This window comes from Harpegnathos saltator, unplaced genomic scaffold (assembly GCF_003227715.2).
Source record: "Harpegnathos saltator strain DR-91 unplaced genomic scaffold, Hsal_v8.6 scaffold202, whole genome shotgun sequence".
Taxonomy (NCBI): Eukaryota; Metazoa; Arthropoda; class Insecta; order Hymenoptera; family Formicidae; genus Harpegnathos; species Harpegnathos saltator.
The window spans coordinates 1,614,639-1,631,113 of record NW_020229987.1 but is presented as its reverse complement, the minus strand read 5'-3'; the positions used below and the strand labels follow the sequence as shown (position 1 = coordinate 1,631,113).

At 35.0% G+C, this 16,475-nt stretch overlaps 3 protein-coding genes across 14 annotated transcripts; 1 reads left to right on the top strand and 2 right to left on the bottom strand.

Annotated features, from left to right (window-relative positions):
• Positions 1-241: 241 nt before the first annotated feature.
• LOC105186458 (pyridoxal phosphate phosphatase PHOSPHO2) lies at positions 242-3,060 on the bottom strand. Of its 8 annotated transcripts, none has more exons than XM_011146670.3 (4): positions 3,042-3,060; positions 2,602-2,643; positions 1,733-2,034; positions 242-1,265 (listed from the first exon to the last, which is right to left on the bottom strand). In XM_011146670.3, exon 4 carries the CDS (start codon positions 1,263-1,265, stop codon positions 531-533), a length of 735 nt encoding a protein of 244 aa, XP_011144972.1. In that variant the 5' UTR covers positions 1,733-2,034; positions 2,602-2,643; positions 3,042-3,060; the 3' UTR covers positions 242-530. The 8 variants fall into 8 exon arrangements, with proteins under 8 accessions (XP_011144972.1, XP_011144971.1, XP_025153809.1 ...); XM_011146669.3 differs by lacking the exon at positions 3,042-3,060 and adding an exon at positions 2,939-3,034; XM_025298024.1 differs by lacking the exon at positions 3,042-3,060 and adding an exon at positions 2,939-3,031 and having other exon boundaries at positions 2,584-2,643.
• Positions 3,061-5,742: 2,682 nt separating this feature from the next.
• Fsn (F-box synaptic protein) lies at positions 5,743-7,208 on the top strand. Of its 3 annotated transcripts, none has more exons than XM_025298042.1 (4): positions 5,743-6,173; positions 6,262-6,535; positions 6,631-6,721; positions 6,846-6,959. In XM_025298042.1, the coding sequence occupies exons 1-4, from the start codon at positions 5,869-5,871 to the stop codon at positions 6,866-6,868; spliced, it is 693 nt and encodes a 230-aa protein (XP_025153827.1). In that variant the 5' UTR covers positions 5,743-5,868; the 3' UTR covers positions 6,869-6,959. The 3 variants fall into 3 exon arrangements, with proteins under 3 accessions (XP_025153827.1, XP_011144979.1, XP_011144977.1); XM_011146677.3 differs by having other exon boundaries at positions 6,817-6,959; XM_011146675.3 differs by having other exon boundaries at positions 5,861-6,173; positions 6,882-7,208.
• A 1,588-nt stretch (positions 7,209-8,796) lies between these two features.
• LOC105186460 (transmembrane protein 164) lies at positions 8,797-15,928 on the bottom strand. Of its 3 annotated transcripts, none has more exons than XM_011146678.3 (7): positions 15,718-15,928; positions 15,004-15,348; positions 14,710-14,826; positions 14,560-14,638; positions 14,324-14,424; positions 13,708-14,044; positions 8,797-13,533 (listed from the first exon to the last, which is right to left on the bottom strand). In XM_011146678.3, the coding sequence occupies exons 2-6, from the start codon at positions 15,319-15,321 to the stop codon at positions 13,760-13,762; spliced, it is 900 nt and encodes a 299-aa protein (XP_011144980.1). In that variant the 5' UTR covers positions 15,322-15,348; positions 15,718-15,928; the 3' UTR covers positions 8,797-13,533; positions 13,708-13,759. The 3 variants fall into 3 exon arrangements, with proteins under 3 accessions (XP_011144980.1, XP_011144982.1, XP_011144981.1); XM_011146680.3 differs by lacking the exon at positions 15,718-15,928 and adding an exon at positions 15,689-15,713; XM_011146679.3 differs by lacking the exon at positions 15,718-15,928 and adding an exon at positions 15,556-15,671.
• Positions 15,929-16,475: the final 547 nt, after the last annotated feature.

Here is a 16,475-nt window from a genome sequence, read left to right as displayed (position 1 = left end):
TCGGGAAACTAATCGAGATTTATTATCGTTATTATTATTATTATTATTATTATTTGTAGTAATATTGTATCTTCATGATTTGTGAGAATTCAATATAAAGTGTGCAATTGTTTACTCACAAAAGACCAAACGCACTTATTCGTTACCCTTACACAGACAGAGAGAGAGAGAGAGAGAGAGAGAGAGAGAGAGAGAGAGAGAGAGAGAGAGAGAGAGAGAGAGAGAGAGAGAGAGAGAGAGAGAGAGAGAGGGAGGGAGAGAGAGAGGGAGAGAGAAAGAGAGAGAGAGAGAGAGACTCATTATTCAACAATATCTTTCTCAATAACGTAACCGATAAGGGTATTCGAGCGAGTCATCAGGTTATACGACGGCGCAAATAGAAAATTAAGAAAGCGGATGCAATTAGTCGCGTATCTTATAACGTTTAATAAGCTCGACTCTAGTTAATTAGCGCGATAAACATAACGCGAGCTGGTTCCCGCACCGTAGGTTATTCAACGAGAAATAACGATCACGTCTCCGACGTGAAATTATTTCTTCACAACTCTCAGAGCCTCCTCCAAACTTTGCAACAAATCCGTGCCATCCTTCCATGCCATAATGGTCGCGACTGGGTGCATGTTGTGGGGTAATTTAGCCAAACACTTGATGAGCATGTAGTCCTTACGCGGACACGCCAAATCGGCCTCCGAGAGACGCAGGATAGGGCATAGATCATTCTTGCCGTCGCCGATGTAAACTATTCTGTCATAGTATACGTCCTGTGCATGTTTCTCGCTGATAAAATCCATTAATATCTTCCCCTTGCACAGGTTCATGCTGCTCAGGTCGCAACTACGTTGCATGTGATACATATCCACCTTCAATCGGCCGTCCTCGTCGAACTGGGCCGGATTTGTGAAGACCCTCGACACAGTGTGCTCGAGCTTCTTGCTCTGCAGCCACCAATTTATAAACAAGGAGTTCGAGTCGCTGATGATGATGATCTCGTGGCCGTTGGCGTGTAGAGTGGTGAGGAGTGTCTCCATACCCGCGACCGCTGGAATAGCAACGATCGCATTCTTGATCTGCTTGCCATCGATGGAATTGTCGTGCAGGAGCTTGAAGATTCTATTCATATAAGTGAGCCAGCCATTTGACTGATACAAATTCCTCACTTCTTGCGGTATCTTCTCCTCAGGTAGTAACTTTCGTGCTACCGTGTCGGAGTTGTCCTCGCAGATGGTGCGGTCGAAATCGAATACAACCAGCGAGCTGTAATTCATCTAAGCACGATCGTCGTGTTAAAAGAGAAGTACTATCCGTGTTGAATAATTATAACTCAATGTATCTTACAGGGATGACAGTGGTAACAACGAGAGACAAAGGTGAAGACACAAAGGATACATTATTTTTGCACATTCCTTTACTTTTTGCTGGGTGTAATTATTAAACATGGTGTGAATCAAACTATGAACCTAACAACTCATTAAAATAAATCTTTGTCATTACTTTCAGATTAACTTTTACAATGACATTGAAATTGGAAATACGCAATGAAAATCTCAATTACTTATCGATACTTAGAGCGTAACTTAAAATAATTCACAATTACAACATATATATATATATACACATTACAGAAAAATTTATCGTAAATATATTACACAATACATTCAATGTGTCATGGAATAGGATACAATAACTAAGGAAAAAACTAAAACACAATTATGTTAATATAAAGAATACTCACTGTTGATCAGATGTGATATTGAAGACTAAGCCAAAATTAGTGTCTTCTAAGAACGGATTAGCGTTATTATCTACCTCTTCTGTCTTACAAGATTAATCGATGTTTTTGACCGTTTAGTTTAGTTTATGCATACATATTTATTAATCACCAATCACTAGACGATATTCAACGTCTGTAAAATGTATCCACACATCAGCTTGTCCTTCTTTTATGTTGCTCTTGATTGTTCACAGTTGTCCCACTCTTTCAGTCTTGCCCCATCTCCCTTTGTTTTTGTTCTCAGTCGTCATCGCATTGTTTACCTATTTAAAAATAAATCTCTTCAAATCAAACGAATCTATTGTTTTGCAGCTGTGTAGCGTTCACGAGTTGTCAGAGAACCAAAGGATGAGCTATGAGGAGAGAAGTAAATGTACCAATAAACAAAATTATTGCATGAAGCGCTCTTATAAATGTATCTGGGGATGAAAAATAAACGTCGAAACTGATATATATTTCGTAGTATATGATCTCGAAATAATCTTTACGAGCACGTTGAAATGCTTCTTGGCTGACAATCAAACAGTGTTTTTGACTGGTGATTGCGCCAACGCTACTCACCGCTTCTAACCGCCTCTGTTTTTGCGTACACGTTTGACATGAGCGTTGGCATACGATCAAAATTTCATAAAAAAGAAACAGCACGCCGAAGAAATTACGATAGGTGAAAATTCATGACGAGTATTATTGTTTCTAATATCAGTGCTTCAAGATACAATCAAAGTCACAGTTTTTCATACGCCATCCAACTAATTTTCATAATGAGCAATAAATTGTAGAAGTATAATTCTCAAAATTTTGTTGACTCATACCTGTCAGACATGTCATACCTGTCAGATGCTTGGCTTTTTATTTATTTCTTAAGCTCCCATCTGGAACCAGAGTCTCTTGAGCTACACTATATTACACTTTTCATATTCATGATAAGTCATGTAAAGATATTAGTGGAGAAATAAAATAACATTCTCAAATGACGCAATTTTGTTAAATGAGGATTGGTAAATTACAGATAAAGTCTCAGCTAAATTTAATGGACGCTACTAGATTGTGCTTCAAATCTCGGCTAAAAAGCCGACTTTTATAAAGCTGAACATGTTCAAAAACAAAAGGTTTGAAACTACACTAAATATTTCCATTCTATTGTTATTATTGTTGCCAAAATTACACCTCGTTGAAGTTGACTCGTTAAATTTAAAAATAAACGCCTGATGAATTGTTATGTCCCAATAATTAAATGATGAAGGTCCGACTGACTTATCGTTGAGTCTACCTCTATTGTATCACCTCGAATCTACAGTAAAAGTAGTGACGGCGCTCGTAGCGGAGAGTTTGGAACTAAAATTTACTTCTCAGCGAAATAATAGGCCTGTTCGTTTTGTCTGCGCTGCTGAACTGGTGCATTAAGTTAAAGTGAGACAACCGTAGGTTTTCTCACTTCAACTTGTTGCACCAGTTCAGCAGTGCAGACAAAACGAACAGGCCTATTGGGTCTAATAATTGGTCTGTTCTTTTTAGCTGCACTACTGCTGTACTGAACTGATGCAATAAGTTAAAGTAAGAAAACATATAGTTGTCTCATTCTAACTTATTGCACTAGTTCCGCAGTGCAGCTGAAAAGAACAGACCAAATACCTTACACCCGTATTCATAGGCAGGCCTTATGGGAGATTCACACTGCGTCCGATGTCGGACGTCGTACGTCGGATGCAGTGTGAATCCTCTATAAGGCTTGACTATGAATATAGATATTAAGCCAGCGGCACACGGTGCTTGTTTTCGTGCTGGATTACTTGCTGGATGAAAATACTGCTTTCTGATTGGTATATTTTCGAAGATGGATGGAAACGCACCAATCAGAAAGCAATATTTTCATCCAGCAAGCAATCCAGCACGAAAACGAGCACCGTGTGCAGTGATGACAAGTCGTGGGAATTTTGCGCGGGTCAAATGATACCCAAGGCACAATATATACAGTAGCGACACTCTCTGTCGGCATCTTTGAAGCTAGCGTCTTCAAAAATAAATTGCACATGTGCAACCTTGTTACCTAACCAATAGCAAGCAGGATCTACTTGAGTCTACAAACGCTTGGAACGCTAAAAAGAACGCCATTATACGGTGTTTAAAGCATTTGCAACATTTAATGAATCGTACTCTATATGATTTAATAAAAATTTAAATATATATATATATATATATATATAGAGAGAGAGAGAGAGAGAGAGAGAGAGAGAACGAGAGAGGAAAAGAGAGAATGAGAGAGCAGAAATTGAAATTAACAATTATGACAAAAAGATGTTTACTCTACATTTTTTAGCTGCACTGCTGAATTAAGCGTAATAAGTTACAGTGAGACATATAGTATATTTTTTCTGCGAGAAAGTGAGATAGAAAAAGATGTCTGTAACGCTATTGGTTAGGTAACACGGCTGCGCATGTGCAGTTCATTTTTGGAGACACAAAATTTAGAGAGTGTCGTTATACAGTGTATATACTGTGCCCGGGGACTCGCTACTAGCTTCTAGAAAATAACGGGTTTAAGCCCAGTTGCACCAACATTATTTTGATTTTAAGTGAGACTTAAATATATTTCTGTCTTTATTTATTTAGTAAGAAATATAAAGATAGACTTATGGTTTAAGTCTCACTTAAACCAAAATAATATTGGTGCAACTGGGTCTTAATAATACATTGGACTCATTATTTTATTTTGATAAATGTGGATTGAATGTCAGCTAATTTTATGGAAACTGATAAATATTAATTCGTGTCTTAGTTAAATTTTATGAAGGCCGATAAATAATAGTTCGAGTTTCGGCGAAAAAACAATTTTAGTCGAGACTCGAACCACTATTTTATCGGCCTCCATAAAATTTAGCCGAGTCTCAATTCACATTTATCGAAATAAAATAACGGGTCCAATATATTATTAGATTGGTTATTTCCAAAAATATATAGTGGGTTTCCTCTATCATTTGACCTGTTATTTTTCAGGTGTAAAAATAACAGGTCTAAATATTATTAGACCCGTTATTTTCATGAGTGATGCAAATTAGTTCCAAACTCTCCATTACGAGCCGCCACTATTTTTACTGAAAATTCGAGATGGCAGCAGTACGACTCAGCGATAAGTCAGACGGAGCTTTATTATTTAATTATTGGGACTTAGCAATTCATCAGGCGTTTATTTTCAAATTTAACGAATCAACTTCATTGAAGTGTAACTTTGGCAACAATAAAGTGAGAAAAAATATAATTGTCTCATTTTAACTTATTGCACTAGTTCAGCAGTGCAGCTATAAAGAACAGACCCGTTATAATGCGATGCTTCAGGAAACATTTTGTAATTTTAAACCTTTTGTTTTCAATATATTCAGCTTTATAATGGTGCTATCGTTTTCCGTTGAAGTAAGTCGATTAGAAAGAGAAGCGGCAATCCTTTAATCTTTAACACACTTTATCTTTCGGTTAAACATTTATATCGCAAACTTGTGTTTTAAAATAGGAACTCAGTTTCTCCAATTCGATCAATTTGTTTGTCTTCTCTGCACATTCAAAGCCGAAAGAATATTTGTTATTCCATCGTTATTTAACTCGTTGAAAGAAAAGCGTATCGCAATTTACACAAATTTAAAACGGAAGATCTGACTGAATTTTCAAACTTTTTAAACGCTATTTCATACAATCTTTCGTTTACATGGGGCAGCCTAATAAACTTTATCAAAAAGTTTAGTCTTTGACGGCTCTCGGCTCATACTTGCGTGTAGCACAATAAAGAAATAACAAAGTTTACAACGAAAGATATGTCTGGAAAGTATAGTCATTTCAAGCTATAAGATTTCCGAATAATCTCATTGTCATAATTTTTGAGCGAATTGTGATTATAATCATGTTGCATTTTGTCCGTCCGCTCTTATCCTATCTTATTCTTTCCTTTTTTTTTGGTGCAATTTTCGTGTCGTCACGTATCGATGTTCCGCGTAATGAGAGCGCCGACAACCATCCCGTAGCTGTCTAACGTGCGCATGGTTTGTGACGTGTGTTTCTGTGCGCGCGTATGTTTATGCTGTGTTCTCCCTTAAAACAGACCCGGCAAAATGGGCGATATAGCACGACGAGCATCTGATCACATTTTAGAAGTGATATTCTCATATCTGGATCTGCACACGCTGAGAAATTGCTCGCTGGTGTGCAAGAGGTGGTATCAGTTCCTCAACGACGAGAATAACCACGTGTGGCGGATGCACTGTATTAGGAAATTAGCTCAGGAGGCCCTTAGTTCGGATTTGTTGTCATCTGTGCCTACCTACAAGTCGAAGCTTCGTGCTTTCTATCACGCGTGGAATCCGAACGATTGCTCGCGCAATATCTACATCAAACCCAATGGATTCACCCTGCACAGGTTGGTTCGGCGCAACGTTATTTCCTTGTCCAGCATCATCGACCTGTCAAGATCCACTTGCGTCTACGACACTCGTCTCGAATTTCAGAAACCCCGTGGCACAGAGCACAGACGCGTGTAGAGGTAAAATAGGCTTTAGGCACGGGCGCCACGCTTGGGAAGTTATTTGGGAAGGACCATTAGGAACAGTAGCTGTAATAGGAATTGCTACTAAAGAAGCACCCCTTTTGTGCCATGGATATGTAGCATTGCTCGGCTCTGACGAACATTCCTGGGGTTGGAATCTCGTCGATAACCATTTACTGCACAATGGGGACCCGCAGGGAAATTATCCTTTGCTCAATAATGCCCCAAAGTATCAGGTATGTTTGTCGTTTACATACATATCACGACAGAAGAAATCCTTCTTTTGAGAAGTATTAAAATTTCCTCAAACTCTGATAATATTTATTTACAGGTTGGAGAAAGAATTAGGGTAATTTTGGATTGTGACGATAATACATTATCATTTGAGAAGAACTATGAATTTCTGGGGGTAGCTTTTAGAGGTATGGCTTCTTATTTATTCTTGGACATATCGTGCATGTGGTGTGATTGTTCAAAGTTCAATATGATTATGTATTTCCTCTACATTCATTCCCAGAATGTGTCCCAATCTCTTTGAGCTTTTAGAACAAAACTGTAAGCTTTCATAAGCAACTTTGACAGGATTGCCAGATAAGAGATTATACCCATCTGTGTCTGCAGTTTATGGAAAAACTGAAGTGTCTATGGTATACTTAGGACCACCACTGGATGGCTAACACATTACATTTTGAAACATATCTGCGAAAGTTAAGTATTTTAAGTAATTGCTTATGGATATATTTCTCAGTAATTTTTACTGAAAGATTTCTCTCGGTAGATGATACCACGTTGTACAAATATTGCCATTTTATTCCCAGATAAAATTTGGGTATCACCAGTCATTCTCAGCGTACATGTATATATTAGTAATAAATTTGCCATATATTTGATACCCTTATGCGGTATTTATTATTATTTTGTTACTTAGATAAAATATGTTTAATATATGTAATTTTTTTTATTTTTGTAAAAAATTTTACTTTAATGTCATATTTCTTACATACAAACAGTATTTATACATCTTTCAATTTACTTGCATTTAATTTTTTAAGGTATATTTTAAACTCCAGGACACTCATTATGATTTTAAAGTCTTTTGTTACTTACTGCTAAATACTAAGACCATGAATACATTGCATTCTTCTAAAATGCTCATTTTCTTTTAACGTTAATGTATCTGTGTAATAACACTGTCGTATATGTGAAAACTTTGTTGTTAAGAAGATTAAGATATGATAAAACGCGGTAGACGAGGAAATCTTTCTCGGTTTTCTGCAAAGCTTAATATCTGGTTTGCTTTTGTCTCATGTGATTTGTGAGTGAGTGAGTGTGTGTGTGCGTGCGTATGTGTGTGTGTGTGTATGTGTATGTATGAGTGTGCAATTATCTATATACAGAAAGTAGAAAGTTAAATAGAGTTTTTACCGCGCGCGATTAATTGTATTTCTTTTGTATTATTACAATAACCATACCAAAAATGGCTTTCAGGAGTAATTCTTCGCACGATAGTATACAGGGTGTCCCACTTAAAGTGTTCATTGAGTATAGCTACGTTATTTTTTGTATGAGAACTAGCGTGAACAAGAATTGTACAGCGTGGTGAAGTCAAATAGTGACAGAATGGGCTGTTCTGCAGGGCCTCTTTTAATAGGCACACCAGAATCACCGAAAATTATTCGTCCTAAAGGTGAACTGGATTTTTTTCGTTTTTGTTGTGCGTACAGTTTTTGTTTTAAAAGAGGAAGCAACTGTGTATTCGATCGTTCATAATGTTCACCACTTTGACTTAAGAGAAACGCAAAAGAAAAAACATTCAGTAATTATTATTAAGCATTTCTTGATGAAATGTATTTTTCTCGTATTTAAACACTTAACGTCCTTACATGTCGCATCATGCGAACTGATATAGATTCTCAAATCAATATTCTAAAGTTTAGATTTAGGTTTTAAGCTTATATTAAGTTGCTAGTCCTGTACCAATATCGTTTTACCGTCTCGTGTATATGCCATTGTAAATTTTTATGCCACTATTGCGGACGAGTGAATGCACAAGAAACATTTCGCTTTACCGCGTAAGTCTTGAAAATTGTCTCTTTCGTTGATCGAGTCTAGTGAGTTTTTATGTTGACCGACATATACATATATACATATATAAATACGAAAAATTGTATATTGCGATCTATCAAGTCTATATATATTTATAAATAACACTGTTTTAATATAAGATTGAATACTGAGGCGAGATTATAGAACGAAAATTAGATGTGATTAGACAATTATGTATAATGTACATATTTATATTATGACAATTGCGTTTACCGTATGTAGTGTTCGTGAATTAGTTTTTCTAAACTTTTGTACAGAATCGTGTAAATAGTGATTATAAATATTTGTGAAATAAATTTTATTTCATATGTAATCATCTTCTTTTTCTCTCTAGAGATTCGCCATAAACTTTATATTTTCGCCTCTCCTCTGTACACAAATAAAATAAGAATTGTAGTTCGATCCGAACGATTCCTTTATTCATTTTATCCAAAGTCTTACAATGTTTTCACAATTCGAACGCTAATGACAGTAACTATTACGTTACGTCCATCAAACTCATCTCTCAGGTTCCGGCATCATCGGACTTGAGAAATTGTCATGGCACTGAAACCAAATGCTTGCTCTTATTTGTATCCCGTATCAATATTGAACGTGTTGAAGTCACCACCCTCTCTCACCTGTCGATTCTGTTCGAGCGAAGAGAAACGCTTTTCCCCGAATAGAAAAGAACACACAAATTACCAGAGTGCGAATGTAAGTGTTACACCCAATAATGCCCTTATCTCTTTAGATAAGCGCAATCGTATTTGGCAAAAGTAATACTGTACAGTGACGAGAAACATATAGTGACACGACAATACTAACACTCTCACTGTACAAATTCATATAAAGTTCCACAAAAATATATATCAGCCAGTGTTGGGCGTTTATGCAGAAAATATACAATATATAATTTCATTACCTGATACGCGTGATCTAAGTCGACGAACAATAAGAAGCAGCGACTCCATGTTATTCGTTCGCCTAGTTTATAATTATATACAGGACGTCTCACTAGTAACATGCGTGTATGTGTGTTTCTGGCTTTTGAATGATATCCTATTTCATTCTTCATTAAACAATCAAGGAACTGAAATAATCGACCTAATCTAATTGATAATAAATACAAAATATAATACAAATACAAAAATAAATAAAATATAATCACTTGAGCTTCTCACTCGTTAATCGTGTGTAATCATATAAAATTTCGAATATTTTAATTCATAACGAATGTTCGAAGAACAACGACGAAACATCCTGTACATAGTATAAAGTGATAGTTTAGATATATTATGCATAGGCTGTGCGCAAACAGCCAACACTGATACAACGAAGAGTTATTCTACATATTATTTCTTTTCAATCGCTTCGTGGTTGAGAATTAAATAGTCGTACGATTACGTAATAAATATTTTTCTCACCACGAACCCAATTGAGAAATTACGTTAAATCTATATGATAATTTATCCCGCTACTCACACGTCGCGCAGATGTGCGTATTTCTACCTAATTATAATCAATTCATCAATGTAAACATAAAGTGCAATACGAAGCATCATTCCACATACTCGATCCTACTGACACTATTTACATATGTCGTATGTTATACATTGAGAACGAGAAGTAACATACTTGCCCCCTTTTATTTTAGTACAGCGCGTATAAAGGCAATGAAGTTCACGACATATCAAATTACGAACAGATCATACATCGATCATGCGATACGTCTTTGCCAGATACTCATACAATGTCGATATAATCACAAATGAGGCTGAAACTGACGGGAAATTTATCCGCAGTCAATCGCAAGAACACAATCTAAATGCGCATGAATTACATGGTACAAGGTGTAAGTACGCGCACTCGTTTCCTACTTCGAAATCTACGCAGAAAAGATTCGTTGATTCAAGGAATATTAGTGATAAAGAATTCTAATAATATGATAATATTAAAACAGGAACTTTTCTCTAGCAGCTTTTTCTCTTTTTTTCTTATTAATTCTACGAAATGTATTTACATGTTATGGGGATATATATTCGGAAGATTCTACAAAAGGAAAATATATCAATTTCGCTGATCGCCTATCTAGTGTATCGTTATGTTTCGCTTTATCCATAGATTTGTAGGAACGTAGGAATTAAAGAGAACAAATTAATGTAACGCGCCTTATTCTAAACAATAACAACAGATAAATATTTTGAGGAATTGTCAGTAGGCTTGTAGTATGTGTGTATATCGTGTATTTGTGTGTGTGTGTGTGTGTGTGTGTGTGTGTGTGTGTGTGTGTGTGTGTGTGTGTGTGTGTGTACATTACATTTTACATATATTGTTACCATTATATGATTATTCTTTAAATATACAAACAACGAAACTGCAAACTTATTTTATCGTAGCGTAGATCGCTCATTAAGAAAATATTTGACCCTTAAAGGATATTATACAACTGCTACTTAAATTAGGAATTCGTTTAAGTAAAGAGATATCTATATAATCGCAACACCTTTCCATATATGTATTGTGACTACTGTTTCTAAATCATACCTAATATCTGTCAATATAATTGTCATTAGTGACATCATGAAAATATTATATTTATTTGACCCGTCTTCTGTAAAATTAAATTAAATCTTTGGTAACATCTTTGGTGAAACACCTGAATATATCGCTATTCTACATTATATAACTTTCTTCGACTTATATCCTCTGCTACACTTATATCGTATACGAAATAATCATATGTTCAGAGTTGTATAAATGAGGTATATCCCGATAGTGGGGAACAACTCACTTTCTTGTCGCATAAATAATCCATTAATTATCTAGTTAGGCGAATTTTACAATAGTACTGGACACGTATATATTAAATAAAAAATTAAGCATAAAGATAATAAACTGTAAAAGAACCAAATAAATAATAAGATTGCACCATGATAAAGCATTAATCAAGAGACGCTTAGTCGTCTCTCTCTCTCTCTCTCTCTCTTTCTCTCTCTGTGGCTGAAGTTTTTTCATTATCATAATTTCATTCACTTTTCATGGTGCAGATAATGCAGATTTGTTTTCCTATCAGTTAGATTTAATTTTATATATTTCACGAAATTAAAAAAAAAGTATTCTTTATTGGAGCTCTTTGGTAATGGTAAAAAACGCACACGATAACTTGACTATCTTGGAAAGTTAATAATAGGGAAAACCTACTTATCATTAGATAAAAGTAATTTATTATATTGCTTTTGGATATTCTGTGCAATTTGTCTACGTACGCATTCGTATATTTTGCATTACAACACTCGCGACAACCCGGTCATTCGCGTTAGCTTAAATACTGATCCTCTCGTTGCCGCCGTCTCTTTGAGACGACTGTATATTCATTTTTAGGCCATTTTAATAAAAAATATTTTAATTAAGAGCATATATATATATTTTTTATAGTACCATGCCAAAGACAATCTTACTTGTTACTAGTTTAATTCGCGAAACACTAGTATATACGTCTAATGCAAGAACTGGAACATTCTCGTGCAAAAATTAGGATCATGCTATTTTTAGTTCAAGGATTAATATGTCACTTGTGGTGTATCTCACCCAATGTTATCTCTATAAAAGTTCCTAGAGAGAATCGAATTCTTATATATTTATATTACAAGATCGTTAAGTTAATTTTCTTCGTGCAGTTCTATAAGTTAAGTCGATACTAGTGTCACTTTAACGCTATTATTATCATCATCATCATTACCATTATCCATATTAGTAACATAAATTTTGCGTTATCAGGCTATTCTCATCTCGAAAAAAATTAGCAAATTTTGTTTCTGGTACTAATTCTATGCAAACAATATAGGCCGACTTATTTTACTATCCAGCGGTAATGTTTACAAACATCTTTATACGAAAGACCAGTTAAAAAAAAAAAGGGAGAGACAAAATGAATAATGGATCAATTATGCAAAAACGTTATTATATAATAGATAGTCGTTTCAATTTTTCCAGATGAAAACGCCAAGTACAATGAGTACACATCCTATTCTTTCATGACGGTTACATGCGGCACAACTATGAATGTCTCTAATATTCCTCGTCGCAAAAACTTGTTCAGCAAAGAGTTAAATCTTATAGGAACTGTCATATAAAAATATCTTCATATACATGACCAGTTTTGTAAGTAGGGCGGGAGAAAGAGAGAGAGAGGGGGGGGGGGGAGGGAGTTGTGAGTTCATTAAACTGAAAGTATCTGATGTTACGTCAGCTTTACAGTCGCTACTACTATCAATTAGATTTAGAAGATGCTTTCCGTTGTCGAAATGTTCTCTTATACTTTGTTATATTTATTATTATTAGGCTGCGAGGGCTCGCAAAGTTTCACAAATTCCAAGCGGGCAAGCATGGAAATTATGGTCTTGGCATATATTATAGCATCTCGAGTTGCCTGATTGAGAATACTCATTGTGAAACCCAACGGACTTCCGTTTCCTATTCGTTATACAAGATATATAGGCAAAGGTCTAACGATGTAGTTGATTTCCAAACTGTGTAAAATACATTGCAGTTTCGTTATTTGAATGCTTTTGCTCCTACTGCATGAGTAAAAATGAATATAAAAATGCACGAGATGGTCTGTTTACATTGCGTTTTTACCTAGTAGAAGATAGTGCGATTATTTTTAGGGTTGGCTAATTAGCCACTGTTGTTGGACGTCAGCTTAAGCCTCACACTATTACTGAGACCCTTAATCTATGCACAGCGCTAGGCATGACAAGCATTTGGACAGAAATTCATATCTCGAATTGACTATTTATCGATTGGTATCACGGATTAACGAATTAAAACTAATACGATCACAACAATTGTACTAAAGATCATGTTACTTATTCGATATCTCGTTTGTACATGTTGTGTAAGTTTTTTGATTTTAACAGCAACAAAATATTGTTCTAAATGGGAATGTGTTTAGTATTGTTTGTATATTAATATTCTTTATATTCTTCTCGTTAATGTATTAATTAAATATTAAGTATGTAGAAGTTCATTTTTCCTATCGCCCGATATCTTTGGTTTTATTTTTTCGGAGAGGGGTTTATTCGTACTGACCCTGTAGACGATGTTCGAAGGGTGTCACAATAGATACAATTATAAATACGTTAGTCTGTAAGAAAGAATATTTTGACACTCTTGTATAAACAAAATAAAAACTGGTGAATATCACGATTACCAAAGTAAATACAGATGGTGTAAAAGTTTTAGAGATCTATAAAGATGATATCTTAAGTAGTAGTAAATATGTTACAGTAGTAAATATATACGGACATTATATACTCACTCAAAGGAAGTGTTTCGTACATTTGGTATGCGACGATTCTCTTTCTACCAAACTAATCAAAATGCGTATGGCCGTTCCCTGAAGTGTTGGAGTCTTCGTGTACTTTTTCGTTCTGCTCATATGTACAATTATTCTTTGGAATCGTGCATTCCAGTGTTGGTTTAACTCTGGTCGGCGGAAATTTGGTTAAGAAGAAGTTAGATCCATAACAAAACAGCTTGCACAGAGTAGGGCATAATATTGACTGGTGGGTCACTGCCCATATTCGATAATTTTGGCCTTCAAATGGATCCAAAATGGCTGCGCATAACATATGACTAAGATTCACTTGTACAGGCTGCAAAGAAAAGAAACATGAAAGGCATTATTAAAAAATAGTGTGATATAATATATGATAAGATTATACTAAACATGTACACTAAAATTATCTTCTATGTTTGACCTTAATATTTTTTTTTTCTGATGCACATCTTCCTATTGTGATGCAATCTTACCTCATTCTACATCATTCAGAATATTTCAATAATAAAAAAAAGATTTTAAGATTTATATATTCCAAAAGACTTATTATTATAGCATTAGGATTATGTTCAAAGAAAAAGTCTGACATACACACCAATGCAACACTTTGAAGAATCCAAAAGTGATATCCTACATTGAGGCCAAAACCAAGGACTGACCAGCTCATATCAGATAGGGGTTCAATGTTATATACTCCTAATGGAGAAGATAGTAAGAAAAAAATCATTTTAAGATTAATTAGGACATCAGATAAGCAAAACTCGCTATTGAGACAGATGCTTATTAATAGATAAACATAAATTATTATTATATTTAAGTATGGATAACTACCTCCGAGCCTTAATAAGTAGTATGGTATTACTAGCATCAAACCATGCTGAATATAATACATTGCTCTATCTGCAAATATCTGAAAAACAAACACTCTTCACATTTAAAATTTACACTCAGCTTAATGCCAGATTATATATTATGACCTACAATTCTAGACTCTGTTTCTGGAAATAGGTATGCCAATACTGGTCCGTTCAGTAAATTCAAGTGTATCCTGAAGACAGCAGTTACTGTCGGACTAGGAGCTGCCGCCAGCAAATACAACTGCATAGTAAAGAGACATTCAAATATAGTAATTTATTAATTTATTTTAACATCATTATCAATAATATACCTAGGAAACCTTTATTATTCATTATAATATATAAACAATTTTTTATCTGACATTACAAAGCACCAAACTATCTTGATGTTTGAACTAAAATAATATTTTAAACTTACCTGTATCGCCGTTGTGATATGGCATGGATTCAATAAATATATAACAGTCCTGCTAGTGAATTTAAAACCAATCTCCATTCCCAGGACTAGAGACATCATGATTAACAAAACTCTTCTACCGACATGGTCCTGATTGACATAGGCCAAGTTCTTTGGCAAAGTCACTCGTTTCAGGCCCCATATGATGCAGGATATGATAAATATAGATATAAATAGCGTCTCTATTAATCTTCGCTTCAGTGTCAGGTAGTTTGCACATTCTGGACCAACATTGCGTGGTATAGAGCTATTTACACCATCATATGTCCACTCGAACATTGTTGTAAACTAATCTTAGCTTTGGAACTGCAACAATATAAGCTATCTTGTAGTTGTAAAACTTGTAGTTTGATATTTTTATCTAATCTATGAGTAACAAATAATTTCTATCTCTCAGAAGCTTTTAATCATAGAACCAAAATTATCAGTAATCCACTAAGGTCATTCAAGTGATATAAAAAAGTATTAGCTCCAAAGAAGTTGATTTTTAAGCAAATGATAAGTTCTTCTCACATATCATGGTAAGAATTACGGAAACATCTGAGTATAAAACAAATAATTAGTATATTAATAATTATGTTAGAGTAAACAAGGTTAGCATAAGATAAGTAACACTCGACTACTGATTATTATCCTTGACACTAACTGTCATTTATACAACGTGTACAATCATACCTAAAATAAAAGGTCCGGAAGATGTTCTTATCCGTGACAAGGTGATCCGTATTTACGTCGTGTTTACGTCGTGGTGACTACACAAAAATCAAAACAATTTATATACAGGAAACGGACCGGAATGTCGGAGAAGACGTGGTCGACGTGGTCAATTCGAAACCCCCCTATTCGAACTAGCTCGAGTCAGAGAGCTGCGGTGAGCGATCGGTAGCAAGATGTTCGCGCAATTGGCACCTCAGAGTTCCCTCATTTCACCGTTAGAGGGTAGCACGTCCAATGAATAAGTCGGAAACTCGCTGATCGGAAAAATTCAAGATTGAAACGAAATATATTAAAATGAGGATTACAGCACGTATATGACCGATTCAGGTTTGTCTTCTCGTTGTATTGAGCTTCGCGTAAAACGATAATTGTTACGTCATCTTGTACTCTTTCATTAACTTGTAATTTGCATTATCCAATATTAAGCATTGATAATGCCCAGCAAATACAATATTACATGTAACGTGCATGTTAGTTGTAATTTCCTACTCAACAATATAACACAGCATATAACACGTGTTATATAACAACAATATAACAATATAATATAGCGTATAACACGTGTTATATAGCAGTTATATTGTTGAGTAGGAAATTACAATTAACATGCACGTTACATGTAATATTGTGTTTGCTGGGTGGTGAGTAATAGTTGTCACACGATGGCTTTAGCATGTATCAATTGTCTACACATAGTGCATAATTAGTTACCTCCG